The sequence below is a fragment of the Geotrypetes seraphini genome, chromosome 1, assembly GCF_902459505.1.
Source record: "Geotrypetes seraphini chromosome 1, aGeoSer1.1, whole genome shotgun sequence".
In the NCBI taxonomy this organism is placed as follows: Eukaryota; Metazoa; Chordata; class Amphibia; order Gymnophiona; family Dermophiidae; genus Geotrypetes; species Geotrypetes seraphini.
In genome coordinates, this window is record NC_047084.1 from 537529827 (window position 1) to 537548408 (window position 18582).

The window sequence follows — 18582 nt, forward strand, 5'->3', positions numbered from 1 at the left end:
CAGATTTCTCAATCATCAGACTCTGGACCCAGGGAGTGGTCCCTGTCACAAAGGACATTCGATTGCATAGTGGCACAGTGGAGGCGTCCCACATTCAACTTCATGACTTCTGCAGCCAACAAGAAAGCTGATTGGTTCTTCAGTCACCGTCACGAGGCTGGCAGCAAAGGCATGGATGCTCTGGTTCAGCCCTGGCCACGGGAAGGTCTTCTGTATGTCTTTCCTTCATGGCCCATGATCGGGCATCTATTGCAATGGATAACGGCCCACAGAGGTCCTGTGATCCTTACCACACCCGATTGGCCAAAGCGCCCATGTTATGCTGACCTGATTCGGCTTCAGTGGGATCAGATGCTCTGGTTCCTTGTCACCCTTGCCTCCTCACACAGGGCCCAATTGCACTGTAGGATCCAAACCACTTTGATCTTATAGCCTGGCTATTGAGTGTGCAGCCTTAGTTGACAGGGGCTATTCTTCGGCAGTGGTTGCCACTTTGCTCTGCAGCAAGAAGTCCACAGTGGCTGCCTATGCGAAGGCTTGGAGATGCTATCAGGCATGGTGCATCCAGAGCCAGGTGGATTCATCTGTTCTGTCAATTCTTCGAATTCTGGAGTTCTTGCAAGATGGCATGAAGAAGAGCCTAGTGGTGGCTTCTCTTCAAGTCCAGAATGCCGGTATTTCTTGTATGGGCTCTTCTCTGTGGGGCTTCTTGGCAGCTCATCTGGATGTTGTTTATTTTCTGCAGGGTGCTCTGAGGCTTCAGCCTCAGCCTCCACTGTGGCTTCCATGTTTGACTTGGAATCTTAATCTGGTTCTCTGCTTTCTGGCTCATTTGCCTTATGAGCCTCTAGAGCAGGGGTGCCCACACTTTTTGGGCTTGCGAGCTACTTTTTAAATAACCAAGTCAAAATGATCTACCAACAATAAAATTAAAAAAAAAACACAAAGCACACTGTATGCATAGAAAATGTTAATCATCATTCCTATTCCAGGGTTTTTCAAAGAGGTCAAAGCAGATGACTCTAAGCACTATCACCTCAGTAACAACCATACAAAAATAGACAAATATACTCCCTCCCTTTTTACTAAACCACGATAGCAGTTTTTAGCGCAGGGAGCTGCGCTGATTGCCCAGCGCTGCTCTCTACACTCATAGGCTCCCTGCGCTAAAAACCTCTATTGCAGTTTAATAAAAGGGGACCTTAGTGTAAAATATAGACAGCAGATATAAATTCAGACACATTTTGATCACTAAATTTAAAATAAAATCATTTTCCCTACCTTGTCTGGTGATTTCATGAGTCTCTGGTTGCACTTTCTTCTTCTGACTGTGCATACAATCTTTCTTCCCTTCTTTTAGCCTGTATGCTTCTTCTCCTCCAGACCTCATTCCTTCCCCCCAACTTTTCCTTCCTCTTCCCTGCCCTTTCTTTCTTTCTGCCTCCCTTTCATTTTTTTCTGTTTCTCTTCTTTCCTTCTGTATCCCTGCCTGCCCTTTTTCTTTCTTTCTCCCTGCCCTCCCCCAAGCCACTGCCACTGCCATTACCATCGGGGACCAGGACCCAAACACCACCAATAACAGGCCCCAAGCTCTCCCTGCTTCGACCAACCAGCATTCCTCTCCCCGACGTCAATTCTGCCGTCGGGAAGAGGAAGGCTGATCAGCCCAAGATCGTGATCAACCTATTGGGGGAAATGCTGCCGGGTCCTGCCTTCGCGGAAACAGAAAGTAGGCAGGACCCGGCAGGAACAAGAACAAATGCTTCACTAACCTGTCTCCCGCATTAGCCCGTAGCGAACGCTTGCTTCAGGGCTCTCAACATGTGCGTGCCGGCTTCCCTTCTTCCCCCCCCCCCCTGGACATAACTTCCGGTTTCGGAGGGAAGAGAAGAGAAGCCGGCACGCACACGTTAGAGCCCGGAGCATAAGTTCGCTAGGGGCTGAAATCTCCAAGCCGGTTTTTTGGTTTTTTTTTAATGTTCAGCAGCGGCAGATGACAGCTGGGCGGACCGCCCAGCTAAAAGGCCCTAGGGAGAACACTGGAGAGGAAGGCTGATCGGCCCGTAGATCAGGACGGCAACACGAGTGCGATCGACTCGAGTTGTCTTCCTGAGCTACTGGTCGATCGCGATCGACGCGTTGGGGCACCCCTGCTCTAGAGCATGCATCCTTAATGGATATTATGATCAAAACTATTTTTCTGGTGGCTATTACCGCTGCCTGCAGAGTTTTGGAGCTTCGGGCTCTTTCCTGCCAGGAACCTTTTCTGCGTATTATGGATTATGGTGTGGTGATGCGCATTGTTCCCTCTTTTCTTCTGAAGGTTGTTTCCACTTTATCAGGAAGTTCAGCTTCCTGCTTTTGTTTCCTCTGGTTCAAGAGAGCAGGACCGGGTTTTGCAGTCTTTGGACGAGTGCAAGATCCTGTTGCAGTACCTAGAGGTTATGAATGATTTTTGTCTGTCTGACCATCTTTTTGTTCTGGTGGGTCCTGCCTGCAGAAGCAGGCTGACTTCCAAGGCCACCATTTCCAGATGGATCCATATGGCCATTTCCGCAGCCGGCAAGAAGCCCTCCCCCCTCGCAATGTAGGCTCATTCTACTAGAGGCGTCTCGTCCTCTTGAGCATAGTCATTGGCGCTCTCTTTGGAAGAGATTTGCAGAGCCACTACCTGGTCCTCTTTGCATATGTTCTCCAAGTTTTACAGGATCAATGTGGCGGCCAAGTAGGATGATGCTTTTTGTGCTTCTGTTTTGGCATCAGGCTCATCAGTCCCACCCTGACTCTTTATGATTGCTTTGTTACGTTCCAACAGTCCCGGAATAGAGTGGGATTGTACAAGAATGAAAGATTAGGTTCTTATCTTTGCTAATCTTCTTTCTTGTAAATCCACAGTATTCCAGGATCCTGCCCTGTGCTTGCTGATTTGCTGATGGTATGCCTTTCCCAAGTACTGGTAAACTGAATTTCTGTTTTCTGACAAGCCTTTATAAGAGTGCCATCAGAATGGGTTTAGCACTTAGTTTTGGAGGGTCCCTAGTTCAGGTGCCCCCTTCTGACAGTGAAGGCTGTGTCTTCTTTTTGCACTATTTTTTGTATTTCAGGTTTCTGATGTTTAATAACCTGATTCAGTTGTTTTCATTGTTGCTGTTGCATTTCTTGTTATGAGCAGATTAGACTTATTTCTCGGGGAGTGTCCCCGTTCCCCTCTCTATTGTTTTTGTCCTCTGCAGATGTTCCTGACTGTTTTACAACAAACTGGTTATTGAGGGGACAGTTCTTAGGTAAGAGAGGTAAAGCTTAAGTCTCTGAAATATGAGGCTTCCTACAAGTTCTGGCGGGTACAGGAAAATAACTCAGTGGTCCCAGAATAGATTGTGGATTTACAAGAAAGAAGATTAGCAAAGGTAAGAACCTAATCTTTCAGTATCAATACGTGGGAGGAGAAGAAGAGCAGAAAAGAGTAGAATGAGTATAGTGAAGGGAGGGTATCAATAATAGAGCAAGAAAGAGGAAGTAGGAGAGCAGTTCTGGGATTTTAGAGGTAAGAATGAGTTTGAGTTCTTGATTAGGGGAGAGAAGTTGGAGAAATTTTCTAGTGGCTCTGTCCTCTGTCTTGGTCCCATTTTCCTCTATATTTTGTCTACTTTTTTCCCTTCCTCTGCCCATTCTAGGAAATGCAACCAGGGAAGCCAAAAGCATGATAATAGCCCCACATATTCAGCTAGAATACTGTTGGATATTGAAAATAGTGGTTCACGTCATATTGTACCTGACTTGGATTTATTTATTGCCGCAAATGACTCAGATGTCATGAAAACAAAACGTATAAAATAATAAACACTTTCAATAATGGTTAATACTGTAATGTCCTGTAGTGTAATATAAGGACAGCATAGGCTATTAAATAACTGAAAATGAAGGAAAAAGCCTCAGACAAGGGCCCTCCACTTCTGAAACAAAAAAAGTGGAATAACTAAAAAGAGAGCACATTGAAAAGATGTGTCTTTAATACAAAATCTCTACAAGGTTAAAAGGAACAAATAATCCAATATCTAATAGGAGTATCCAAGTATCAAATTGAGAATCTAGTTGGAGAGTAAAGAGAGGTTATTTTGAATATATGATAGGTCTTACAAAATTTTGCCAAGTGTATTTCCATGATTTACATGTTGAAATCTATCTTGTTTGGTTATCATTTGTATAGCATGGAATATAATATTTAAATTAAATTATATTACACAAACGAAAATGAAGTTTAAACCTTCAACAAACTGGCCTAACCTACAGCATATTGGCCTGTGTTGATGGAATGCAACAGTTGTCCAGCTGGTAAAATGAGTTCAAAATAAAATGAAATGGCAAAGCTACTACTCCTACTCCTGCTAATCATTTCTATAGTGCTACTAGACATATGCAGCGCTGTACATCAAAACATAGGAGACAGTTCCTCCTTAAAAGAGCTTAAACTGCATTGATATTCAAACAAAATGCGGTCAATTAAATATCAAATTAAGCTAGTCAAGACAGAAGACTGGACAAGAAGGTACATCAATAAATAGTGCTCAGGTGGGAGAATTACAGAGGGAATGATTAGACAGATAGTGGTGCTTAGAAGCAGGATACTTGCAAATATCTGTCTAGGGTAAGAAAGATCTTTCTCACAAATCTTTAGTGGAGTTGGATGATGGCAGCAACCTCGGGAGACCCTTGATAAAGCACTTCTTTGTGCGAAACATGTCGGGTCAGACTCCCAGGTTTTGGCTGGAATTGAGCTAAGAACTTTTGCACTTTATATTTGTTTCATAATATTTAAATATTTATTGAATTAAGGAAAGGCACTAATAAACACTCGAATGGACAGCCAATGATGAGGCACCACATAATTCTTCCCGCAGTTGTGAGATAAATACAGCAGTGGAGTGGTGGGGCTGAGGTGTCCTTTGAAAACAGTTAAAAACAACGATGAATGTGAAATATATCCAGGTTCTGTTCTACTTTAATTTTGACTCATGAATATTGAGGCTGGATAAAAAACATTGAAGGACTATTAGCTATAGAGTGTTATGCTCTGTGTTGGCCCAGGCAGCAAATTACCACTGGTACTTCTGGAAGAATAAAGAGAGAGGTTTTGGTGGACGGGAGTGGACAGACCTAAGGGATGGTACTGAACTCATGAAGGAGGAGGGGGACTGAAGACAGTGCCGCTCTTTCTTACCAAACTTTTAGGAACTCAATCAAAACTTATCTCTTTGACAAATTTCTCTTGCTCCATTTCTATCATGATGTACTTCTAAAACACTTCCAAGAAAAATTGATTAATCTTACCATGTTATTGTAATTTTGAAAGTTTTTTGTAATATCGTTGTCTGTATACAGTCTCTTCCTCTGTAAACCGCTCTGAACTGTTTGTGGTATTGCGGTATATAAGAAATAAAGTTATTATTATTATTATTATTCTGGGGGGGAGGGCTGAGGAAGTGCTGCTGTACTCATGTTTGGGGGGGTGCTGAGACAGTAGATATGACAGACAATGGATGAGGGAACAAGGAAGAAGAGGGAGATACTAGACTGGGGGGGCTGGACAGAGGGGGGAGATACCAGTTTGATGGAGAAAGGAGAAAGGAGAGAGTGATTAAAGGGGAGAGAGGGGAAGAGGTGCTAGACTCACAGGAGCTACAGTCATACTCCTTGTGTTGTATAGACAGTAAACCATGCTTAGTGGGATTTCACGTCTGTGGTTTGCTGTTTGTTCAACCCGAGAAGGAGCTGTCATGCCAGATAGCTTGTTAAATCTAGAAACTCATGTAAACAATTTAGTCCGAAATCCTTCCTTAACTTTACAAAAAACTAAGAAAGGTAAGACCTTATTTCTTGCAACAACACTTCAGAATAGTAGTACAATCAACAATTTTATCTCAATTTGATTATTGCAATGCACTACTCTCTGGAATCCCCATGAAACTTAACAAAAAAAAAAAAAATCCAATTGATACAAACACAGCAGCCAAGCTTATATATTACAAATCAAGATTCGACCATGTCACACCATTACTCATGGAACTACACTGGTTATCAATAGTAAAACAAACAGAATTAAAATTATACTGCCTAGCATTCAAAATGCTATACGGTGATGCCCCAGATAGCTTTCCCAGATTCATAAAGCTATTAGGAAGATCTTTGGACCAACATAACTCTTAACAACATAATCCTTTCATTCCCAACTCAGAAAGGTATAAAATACAAGACATACCGTAGGGCAGTGTTTCTGAACTCAGTCCTGGAGTACCCCCTTGCCAATCAGGTTTTCAGGATATCCATCCATAATGAATATGCAAGAAAGAAATTTGCATATAATGGAGGCAGTGTATGCAAATAAAGTTTATGCATATTCATTGGGGATATCCTGAAAACCTGACTGGCAAGGGGGTACTCTATGACTGAGTTCAGAAACACTGCCATAGGGTATGAAAGGTACAAAATACAAGACATGTCATGGGCAAATCATTCAATTATCAAATAGCAAAAATATGGAACTCACTTCCCATTGAAATTCGCACAACTACCATATACCATATAAAGGTTTTGCAAAAACCTAAAAACATGACTTTTTAAGAAATCCCTATTAGGGACTTAAAGAAGTGCAGACCAAATATAGAAGCCAACAGGAATATAGACAATGCTATGAATGTATTGCCCTATATTGCTGTAACATGTTGATAACTCTAGATTATATGTATAACTCTATGTGACATATTTTACCCTACACAGTACTTCTATTTGTATATTAGAAATACTAAAGATCTCAACTCATTTAAAAATAGTTTAAAAACATTCCTCTTTAAAGCTGCATTTAACCTCTAAATTCTCATTCTTCTATGTAAATTTTAATTCCAGTTTCTTATACCCAAATCCTAATGTTTTTACCCTCTCCCCTTCTACCTTCTTTTTCTCCGCACTAGGAATCAAAATTTTGTAACTTTTTCCCTCACGTTTTCTCCACTTCACTCTAGTTTTGTAGTATTTGTCAGTATTGTCAGTTTGAAATTGCCCTGTGTCATTTATTGTAGAAATTTTATTAATATTTTTAATGTTTTACCCCAACTGTACATTTTATGTAATTCGCTTAGAAATATTAAGCGAACCATCAAATTTAAATAAAACTTGAAACTTGAAACTATGTAGTATTGTGCCACTTGTAACCTGCCTAGAACTCTGAGTTATGAGAATTTGGCAGGATATAAGACTTAACATAACATAACATCTGACCATAGACTAATTTTAAATAAAGACAAAACTCCATAGCATGCTAGTTTACAAGGGGGACTGTGTTCCTACTCTCCCTCTATCTCTTTTAGGTTACCATATTCAACTTGTAGACTCTTTCAGGCATTTATGAATCACCCTCAACACTCATCTCATTTTCTCATAGAAAGTATCGAATGTATGCAAATCTGGTTTCTACATTCTTAGGCAATTATGTTCCATCAGAAGATACTTTGACTGCAGTACTTTTCACTCTCTCATTCTGTAACGCCTCATCATCATATTAGACTACTGTAACATTGTCTTCTTAGACTATAGCAAAACAAAGTTGTGGAAACGAACAATGTCCAAATCTTCATTTTATTTCTTCAAAAAACTATAAGCACTGTCCACATATATATTAAATGGACCCAGCAAGTTGATATACTGCAGTGCTTATATTTTTCCACATTTGTTAGCTACGTCATTGTGTAACATCGGCCCCCTGAGGAAGGTGTTTTACTGAAACATGGTCTGTGTTGGGTCCATTTAATACATGTGTGGACAGTGCTTATAGTTCTTTGAAGAAATAAAATGAAGATTTGGACATTGTTCGTTTCCACAGCTTTGTAGATACTTGGATCACTCTTTTTGCTTTTCGTTGGTCTTCTTAGACTGTACCTATGCTAACCTGAAAAAATTAGTCTATTCAGAATACTGTAATTAGGTTGCTTTGCCATGCACGTAAATTGGACCATGTCTTACCTCTGCTTCATAAACATCACTGGCTTCCTGTTGAATAGCAGATTACTTTTAAGACGCTTACTCTTACTTTTAAAGCTTTCAGATTAGGTTCCCCTATCTGTCCAATCTGATTATTCCATATTCCCGATCTAGAAATGGTGACCGCTTGCTTCTTCCCAGTCTTAGAAATGCCCAGCTTGAATCTACCAGACAAAGAGCATTTTTCTTCATGGTCCCTTTTCTTTGGAATTCTCTTCTTCAAATCAGAGCAGAATTCTTTCAAAAAATTCATGTCTTTGAAAACATGGTTTTCTCATAGTTGCTTGATGCACACTGATTATCCCAGGACAAGCAGGCATGATATTCTCACATGTGGGTGACGTCATCTACGGAGCCCCAGCGCGGACAGCTTTTCAAGCAAACTTGCTAGAAGTTTCAAGTTTGCACACTGCACCACGCATGTGCATGCCTTCTCGCCCACTAGAGGGCGCATCCCACCTCGTGGTCCTCAGTTCAATTTTTTCCGCGGAGCCAGAAAGCCCTGTGGATCTGAGCTCCAGTTGTATTGCCTTCTAGCTGCCGCGTTTCGTTGTTCTTTTATTTGAATAAGTTCGCGGTGCTGCTTTCTTGTCTTTTCGTTTCTTTTCTTTTCAAAAAAAAAAAAATTTTATTTTTCGTTGGGCTCCGGGGGCTCCCGGAAGCCGTGGCCGCGGGACGTCGGTCGTTCCCGGCCTTCTTCTTCGTTGATGTCCCGTCCTGTTACGGGATTTAAAAAGTGCAGCCGGTGTGAGAGGTTACTTTCCATCACTGACCCTCACCGGTGGTGCATTGTCTGTCTTGGGCCGGATCATCCGACAGCGTCGTGTGATCGCTGTGCTACTTTCCAAAACAGAGCCCTCGACGTCGGCCTCGGCCCCGGCCTTGACCTCGGCCTCGGCGTCCTCGGGGGCCTCGGCTTCGCCTCGGCCCTCGTCTTCTAAGGCGTCTACAGGGAAGCCGGCTTCGGGTAAGTCCTCTGTTCCATCCCCTTCAGCAAAGAAGCCATCTTCTACTCAGGCTAAGGCGGGTGGGTCGACCCCGGCCCCGCCTCGGACCTCGACTTCGCACACCCCGAGGGAATACTCGAGACCGAGGTCGCCCTCCAGGGAGTGTGCTCCGGACTCGGAACTCCCCACCTTCGTGGGGATTCCGGCCTTCCAGGAACTCCTTCGAGCCCTGATTTCATCGGAGCTGACGGGGGCCCTGGAAGTGTTGCAGCGGGCTGCGGTTCCGGCGACCTCGGCCGGGGCGCCTTTGGTCTCGGAGGCTCCGGCCTCGGCTCCCTCGACCTCGGGAGCCCCGGCCTCGGTGACCTCGGTCTCGGGTACTGTGGCCCCCTTAACCTCGGTCTCGGCCCCGCCCCTGACCTCGACCTCGGGGGGGCCGCCTGAGCGGAGTGTGAGGCCCAAGGAAAAGTTGCGCAGAGTGCGCCGTCTTTCCTCCTCTTCCTCGGGGTCTTCCCGGGACGCCTCGCCCTTGACGCGACCTCGGACGAGGCGCCGATCGAGGAAGTCTAAGCGGCCGCGAGGCTCGCCTCGGCACGATCGTTCCTCGCCGCTCGGGGGCGAGGCGCTGCAGGTGTCGGAGTTGCGCCTCGACAACCCGAGGCTCCTCCGATCACCTCATGGGAAGTCTTCCCGTGCCGCCTCGCCGAGGAAGTGGGAGAGTGTCCTCCGGACCCCGGGGTCCTCACCCAAGGGTTCTGCGAGGCGGAGAATTTCTCCTTCCCCCTCGAGGGCCTTGGAGAGGGGATCCTGGGACTCGGGGTCAGTTAGGGATCCTCATTATTCCCATGAGGCCTCTCCCCTCTCCTCGGTGGGGCGGTCGAGAACCCCGTCTCCCCCGGCCAGGCCGTCCTCATTTTCCTCCTTTGTTCAGGACATGGCCCGAGCCCTGGGGTTAGACCTGATGGTCGGTTCTCAATATTCCAAAGAATTTTTGGAGGAACAGGACCTTCCCACTCCTCCTAGAGAGGTGCCTAGGCTCCCCCTCAACAGAGTCCTTCTGCAGACCTGGTTGAAGAACTTGTCAAACCCTCTTACAGTCACGTCTGTGCCTTCAAAAATGGAAGCAAAATATAGGACGGTGCCCCCTAAAGGGTTCGAAAAGGCGCAGCTCTCCCACCAGTCTCTTCTGGTGGAGTCTGCCCTTAAGAAATCACAGCCCTCACGGGTTTCTGCGGCGGTTCCACCCGGCAGGGAGGGGCGGACCCTGGACAAGTTTGGCCGTCGCCTCTATTCAAATTCCCTGATGGCCACCAGGGTTCTAAATTACGCCTTCACCTTTTCCTCCTATTTGCGTGGCATGGTGAAGGACCTTCCTCAATATCGAGACTCGTTACCGGACTCCCAGAGAGCAGGATTCGATAAGTTTATGTCCAACCTGTCTCAATTGCGGTTGTACCTATTTCATGCGGTGTATGACGCATTTGAGCTGGTTTCGAGGGTGTCGGCCTTCGCAGTGGCCATGCGCCGCTTGGCCTGGCTTCGCACCCTCGACATGGACCCAAACTTGCAGGAACGTCTTGCAGATTTGCCTTGTGTGGGGTCCGAGTTATTTGACGAGTCCTTAGATTAGAGCCATCAAACCTTCTCAGAAGTGAGGTCCTATAATAACTATATGTCACCAGCATCCTTTATTCCCCACAGTCCAAGCAGTAAGCTAGAGTTGTAGAGGAGCATTATTTTCGCTATAAGTAATAACGATCATTAAGAATAACAGAGACGTAGCTATGACCGGACACCGAGCAATGCCCACAGCAACTCTCACTCGATCTTTTTATACCTGCAGCTGGCCGGGGTTGGAAAGTTCTCCCTAGCTCGTTGGGCTGCGGAGCGGAGGGTCTGTGCCAGCCATTCCATAACAGGGAAGAACCGCAACCGCCGTCCTTGGGTGCGGACGACAGCACCGTCGAGAGCCAGGAATTCACAGGACCCTGGGGCGATCCAGTGAATACCGGGGGCCTTAACAGCGGCCATCGTGGGGAGAAGACGGGAGATGGTAAACGTCCAGCCGGATCCATAAATAAAAACAGGAGTCACGCTACCCAACCCTCCTCGACCCCCAACACGTGCGAAAGCAAACAGCGGCGCCCACCTTCAGCGTCATTTCCGGAACGTTAGATGCGGCGACCAAGCGGTTGTCGGAGCAGGAGCGCTCGTTAGCATCCCTGGTCCGCCCCAAACCTAGGCCCCCGCCGCAGAAACCTTTCCGGCCTCCGCCGCGCCGATATCCTCAGAAGTCGACCCCGGCTTTCTCAAGGCCACCTCCGAGACGTCCGTCTCAGCGAGGCAGAGGGGGACAAACCCAAGCCCTGGCGCAGGGTCCTTCTAAGCCCGCGCCTTCCTTTTGATGGGCTGAGCGGACGGGGCGGGTTCCCCTCCGCGATATCACAGGAACCCCTTCCTATCGGGGGGCGTCTTCGGTTCTTCCGGGTGGCATGGACCGAGATAACCTCAGACGCTTGGGTGCTCCGGACCGTCTCTGAGGGCTACTCGCTCAACTTTGTATCCTCGCCACCGGACCATCCTCCAAATCTGGCCTCTTGCAACCGATCGCAGCTGCCGACCCTTCTGGCCGAGGCCAGGGCCCTATTGGTGCTTCGAGCGGTCGAACCGGTCCCCCAGGACCAGCGGGGTACGGGGTTTTACTCCCGTTACTTTTTGGTTCCAAAAAAGACCGGGGACCTGCGCCCCATACTGGACCTCAGGAAGCTCAACAAATTCCTGGTCCGGGAGAAGTTTCGAATGCTGTCTCTCCCGGTCTTATATCCTCTTTTGGAGGAGGGGGACTGGATGTGCTCCCTCGACTTGAAGGAAGCATACACCCATGTTCCGGTGCATCCCGCCTTCCGAAGATTTTTACGATTCCAGGTGGGGGATTTGCACCTACAGTACAGGGTCCTGCCCTTCGGCCTGGCTTCATCTCCACGAGTCTTCACGAAGTGCATGGTGGTGGTTGCGGCAGCCCTGAGGTCTCGTGGGCTTCATGTGTTCCCTTACCTGGACGATTGGCTTATCAAAGCCCCGACCAGGGAGGGGGTTATCTCAGCGACCCGACGGTCTATTGCCTTCCTGCAGAGCCTCGGGTTCGAGATAAACTTTCCAAAATCTCAGTTGTGCCCGGCTCAGTCTCTTCAATTTATAGGCGCGGTGCTGGACACGGTGCGCCTGCGCTCCTATCTCCCGCCCCAGCGGTTGGAAGTCTTGGTCCGGATGGGCCGTCAGGTTTCTCAACTATCGGTGGTGTCGGCCCACCGCATGATGATACTGCTCGGGCATATGGCGTCGACGGTCCACGTCGCTCCGTTTGCCAGGCTGCATCTGAGGATCCCACAATGGACCCTCGCTTCCCAGTGGCGTCAGGAGTGCGATCCAGTGTCTCGCCTCATTGCGGTGACTCCGCTTTTGCGGAAATCGCTGCGTTGGTGGACAAACTCTTCACATCTGTCCAAGGGTTTACTGTTTCTCACCCCTCCGTTTCGCAAGGTTCTGACCACAGACTCCTCGGAGTACGCGTGGGGAGCCCACATCGACGGTCTTCGCACGCAGGGCCTGTGGTCTGCCGAGGACCGTCGGTGTCACATCAACGTGCTAGAGCTTCGGGCCATCTTTCTAGCACTCCGAGCATTCGTTCACATAGTGCGGAATCAGGTTGTCCTCGTCCGCACGGACAATCAAGTGGCAATGTACTATGTGAACAAGCAGGGTGGAACGGGCTCTTGGCCCCTCTGCTCGGAGGCTCTTCGCCTTTGGGAGTGGGCGGTCTCCCGGAACATCTTCCTTCGGGCGGTCTACATCCAAGGAGAACTGAATTGTCTGGCAGACAAACTCAGTCGACTTCTGCAACCGCATGAGTGGACTCTACACTCAGCAGTTCTGCGCGAGGTTTTCGCTCGCTGGGGAACGCCGCAGGTGGATCTGTTTGCCTCGCCGGAGACCCACAAACTGCCCCTGTATTGTTCTCGGATGTACTCGCGGGACCGTCTGGAGGCCGATGCCTTTCTTCTCGATTGGGAGGGGAGGTTCCTGTATGCGTTCCCTCCTTTTCCTCTGATCATGCGAACGTTAGTACATCTGAAATCGTCCATGGCCACGATGATTCTCATTGCACCTCGGTGGCCGCGTCAGCACTGGTTCTCCCTACTGCTTCAGCTCAGTGTCAGGGAGCCTCTTCTTCTGCCTGTGTTTCCTTCTCTGCTGTCACAGAGTCAAGGATCCATGTTACATCCCAATCTGCAGTCATTACACCTGACAGCCTGGTTTCTTGCTCCCTAACTGCGCCTGATCTGTCTCAATCGGTGAGGGAGGTATTGGAAGCCTCACGCAAGATTTCGACGAGGCTTTGTTATTCGCAGAAATGGACCAGGTTCTCTACCTGGTGTTCGTCTTTTCACCTGGATCCGGTGTCGGTTCCGGTGTCCTCGGTTTTGGACTATTTATTCCACCTGTCGCACTCTGGCCTGAAAACCACTTCGGTGCGTGTTCATCTTAGTGCTATTTCTGCCTTCCATCAACATCTGGATGGCCGCCCTCTGTCGCTCCATCCTTTGGTGACATGCTTCATGAAAGGGTTACTCAGGGTTTGTCCCCCTCTTAAGCCTCCTTCAGTCGTGTGGAATTTGAATGTGGTGTTGGCTCAACTGATGAAACCCCCTTTTGAGCCACTCAACAAGTCTCTCTTGAAATTTCTGACTTGGAAGGTGGTGTTTCTGATTGCCCTCACCTCCGCTAGGCGGATTGGCGAGTTGCAAGCCTTGGTTGCGGACCCTCCTTTCACTGTCTTTCATCATGACAAGGTGGTTCTCCGTACCCATCCTAAGTTTTTACCTAAAGTGGTTTCTGATTTCCACCTCAATCAGTCCATTGTCCTTCCGGTATGCTTCCCTAAGCCCCACTCCCATCCTGGCGAGACGGCGCTTCACACGCTTGACTGTAAGAGGGCGTTGGCTTATTACCTTCAACGCACCAGGTCTCATCGGAAGGTTCCTCAATTGTTTTTGTCCTTCGATCCTAATCGATTAGGGCATCCGGTTTCCAAGCGCACTCTGTCTAACTGGTTGGCTGCTTGCATTTCCTTTTACTATGCTCAGGCTGGACTTCCGCCCCCGGGTCGAGTCACGGGGCATAAGGTCCGAGCGATGGCAGCTTCAGTGGCTTTCCTCCGATCCACTCCTATGGAGGACATATGTAAAGCTGCCACTTGGTCTTCGGTTCATACGTTCACCTCTCATTACTGTCTGGACACTTTATCCAGGAGTGACGGCCGGTTTGGCCAGTCAGTTTTGCAAAATCTGTTTTCCTAAATTGCCATCCTCCCACCTGCCCTTTTTTGGTTGGCTTGGAGGTCACCCACATGTGAGAATATCATGCCTGCTTGTCCTGGGATAAAGCACAGTTACTTACCGTAACAGGTGTTATCCAGGGACAGCAGGCATATATTCTCACAACCCGCCCGCCTCCCCGGGGATGGCTTCTATGCTAGTTATGGAACTGAGGACCACGAGGTGGGATGCGCCCTCTAGTGGGCGAGAAGGCATGCACATGCGTGGTGCAGTGTGCAAACTTGAAACTTCTAGCAAGTTTGCTTGAAAAGCTGTCCGCGCTGGGGCTCCGTAGATGACGTCACCCACATGTGAGAATATATGCCTGCTGTCCCTGGATAACACCTGTTACGGTAAGTAACTGTGCTTTTTGGTCTTCCACTACTATCACCATTTATCCTACCCTCTTCCCTTCCCCACTCTCCCTCTCTGTCCTTTCCTTAACTCTATACAATAAAACCTCGGATTGCAAGTAACTTGGTATGCAAGTGTTTTGCAAGACAAGCAAAACATTTTATTAAATTTTAATTTGATAAACAAGCAAGGTCTTGCAATAAAAGTACATACAGTATACACATGTCACATCACAACTGAGCCGATGGTTCTTCTCTCTCTGACACTATGGGAGTGTAGTGACTGTTCTAAGCAAGCAAGGTCTTGCAGTACGAATACATACAGTATTTTGTGTTAAAGTTTTTGGGCTGTGGAACGAATCGTCTGGTTTCCATTATTTCTTATGGGGAAATTCGCTTTGATATACAAGTGTTTTGAATTAGAAGCATGTTTTTGGAACAAATTATGCTCACAAACCAAGGTTTTATTGTACTTACCTGTGTGTATGGTTCTGTCCCATCTGATATTGTAGTTCCTTCCCTACCGTAAACTGATATTTTGTTTGTACATCGCTTTGGTCTGCTAGTTAGTAAAGGTGGTTTATCAAAATAAAAAATAAATATGCACCCTTATAGGGATGGTGTGAGCATGGTGATGTGCTGTTTGTTACACTAGATGTATTGATTAACATTTAGATAAAAAAGTTCCACAAAGCCGCCTTCCATGTGCTTCTTTCCTTTACCTGTGGCTTTTCTTTGTCCCCTTCCTATGAAGGCAATATTTGTGGAGTAATCTTGAAATTGTTGCATTGGTAACATTGTCCCAGTCTCAGCTAGAAGTTCTTTAAAAGTAATTGTAGGTCATACAGAAACCTTCAACAGTTTCCTTACTCCTTCTGCTACTGACTTTGGAGGAACAGCATTACCGAAGCAGTGCGGTGTTGGCATCAAACTGTTTCCATTTTTAGTGATGGATATGAAAGTGCTTCAATGAGCATTAAACTCACTGGAATTTTTTCATAGTCTTTCCCCAATCTGTAACTTTGAAAAACTTTATCCCAGAGTCTTTTCAGCAGCTTTTGGTTAGCCATGTTTAAACATTTGCTTCAGATTCACTTCATATAACAGAAACAGCACAATTCTTCATCCAGGAGTATTCAAATAATTCAGATGCAATGATTGGATACAGATGCCCACCCTGTATTTAACTGATAGGCCTTGTGAAAGCCATTTCTGGAAATGAAGCTAATTTGAGTTTCTTTTGACAAAGGATGTGAAAATGTATACAATTCAGACTTTGATTACTTATTTTAATTATGTTTTAATATAATTGTTCTTTCATATTGAAAGTATGTTATATAGATTAATAACATTTACTTCATTGTGTTTTATATTTTTATAATGTTAAAAATATGCAGGTTTGAAGATTTTTACAAGGCACTGTATATAGCTGATTATATCTGATTTTGTTTTACAAGTTGGTAACACTGCTAACCCTTCTTTTTCTCTTCATTTTTTTATTGTTTCATTCTTCTCATTCAAAATCATTTGGTCCATAGGTAGAAATGGTGTATTCACTTTTGTCAATGCTCGGCACTCATGACAAGGATGACATGTCACGAACTTTGCTAGCGATGTCTAGCTCCCAAGACAGCTGTATAGCCATGCGACAATCTGGATGCCTTCCTCTTCTGATCCAGCTTTTACACGGCAATGATAAAGACTCGGTGCTATTGGGAAACTCCCGGGGCAGCAAGGAGGCCCGTGCAAGGGCCAGTGCAGCATTGCATAACATTATTCACTCTCAGCCAGATGATAAGCGTGGTAGAAGAGAAATACGTGTACTCCATCTTTTGGAACAGATCCGAGCCTACTGTGAAACATGCTGGGAGTGGCAGGAGGCACACAAGCAAGGCATGGACCAAGACAAAAACTCAAGTATGAATTTAATATATAAAACATGGTTTAATATTATAGAAACACAGAGCTAAGGCTGTGCAGTGAGGAAACCTTTTTGTTGCACCTGGTAGAGAGAAAATTGCAATTAAAACAGCATAAACAAAACTTGACTATCTTAAGAAATCAGGTGGGTTATTTTACTGTATTTTTCACACATTTAGATAATAGAGCACCTAGTTTGAAGGCAAATAGGTGCCTATTTAGTTGCTATTTTATGAGGACATATAGAGTAGACATCTACATGTCTTTATAAAATATTTGCATAAGTAAGAAAAATTGCTTAAGTGAGAGAAATTGCACCTGAATAGCAAATACATTTACACCTGTTCCAAAGCCGCTGCCAATGTCCATTTTTAGATTATTTAAGTAAGTGTGTAAATTAGTATGTTCTATAATATGAGTATACTAGCGAACTCTGCCTGCGCCCACCCATGTCTACCCATGTACTTTTATACCTGTCAGAAATTTATAATAAGCTATTTACATATGCATGTATATGCAAAAATGGATTTATAAAATTAAAACTGAATTTTAAAATCCCTTAGAGTTTAGTAGTTAGACAAAGCATGAGAACTGTTATTTTTTAGGGAGACCCTATTTATTGAATTGTCACTTTGGACAAATGTAATGCTTACAAGGAATTTTGTAAGCTATTTTTGTTCAGCAATGCTATGTTAGTTTAATTACATTACATTAGTGATTTGTATTCCGCCATTACTCTTCAGTTCAAGGCAGATTACACAAGAGGTTATCTGGACATTTCCAGGAGAGTTACAAAGTAGAGCAGGTTACTTCGGGGGAGATCTGGACATTGTATCAGGGTCATTACAAGATAGATAATTTAGTTAGAAGGTTGTGGGATCTGGGGGAGATTGAAATGCTTCCTGCGGTGTTAGTTTGTCTTGATGGATTTCTTGAATAGCAAGGTTTTTATAGAAACGTAGAAACATGACGGCAGATAAAGGCCAAATGGCCCATCTAGTCTGCTCATCCGCAGTAACCATTATCTCTTTCTCTCTCTGAGAGATCCCATGTGCCTATCCTAGGCCTTCTTGAATTCAGACACAATCTCTGTTTCCACCACCTCTTCCGAGAGACTGTTCATGCATCTATCACCCTTTCTGTAAAAAAGTATTTCCTTAGATTACTCCGGAGCCTATCACCTTTTAACTTCATCCTGTGCCCTCTCATTGCAGAGTTTCCTTTCAAATGAAAGAGACTCGACTCGTGTACATTTATATTATGTAGGTATTTAAATGTCTCTATCATATCTCCCCTCTCCTGCCTTTCCTCCAAAGTATACAGATTGAGATCTTTAAGTCTGTCCCCATAAGCCTTATCACGAAGACCACACACCATTTTAGTAGCCTTCCTCTGGACTGACTCCATCCTTTTTATATCTTTTTGAAGGTGCGGCCTCCAGAATTGTACACAATATTCTAAATGAGGTCTCACCAGAGTCTTATACAGAGGCATCAATGCCTTCTTTTTCCTTCTGGCCATACAAAAGAGCAGCATTGAGAATGGAGTGCTTGAACTTGTAAGGGCATCCTCAGTTGCCCAAGCATAAAGATATAGTGGAATTAGAAAAGGTACAGAGAAGGGCGATGAAAATTATAAAAGGTTTGGGATGACTTCTCTATGAGGGGATGCTAAAGTGGCTAGAGCTCTTCAGCTTGGAGACTAGATGGCTCAGGGGTGATATGATAGAGGTTGATAAAATACTGAGTGGAGTGGAGAGGATAGATGTGAATCGCTTGTTAACTCTTTCCAAAAATACTAGGACTAGGGGACATGCGATGAAGTTACTAAGTAGTAGATTAAAAACAAATTGGAGAAAATATTTTTTTTCACACAATGTAAAATTAAACTCTGGAATTTGTAGAATGTGATGAAATCAGTTAGCTTAGCGGGGTTTAAAAAAGGCTTGGCTAATTT

General features: G+C 45.5%; 1 protein-coding gene across 9 annotated transcripts in view; it reads left to right on the forward strand.

Annotated features, from left to right (window-relative positions):
• The window catches only part of APC (APC regulator of WNT signaling pathway), a 344325-nt gene that overhangs the window by 264297 nt on the left and 61446 nt on the right, over nucleotides 1-18582 (forward strand). For all 9 annotated transcript variants that reach the window (XM_033929104.1, XM_033929106.1, XM_033929103.1 and 6 more), the window contains one exon: nucleotides 16245-16623. In XM_033929104.1, the coding sequence (XP_033784995.1) occupies nucleotides 16245-16623 (379 nt within the window). The remainder of the gene's footprint in view (nucleotides 1-16244; nucleotides 16624-18582) is intronic.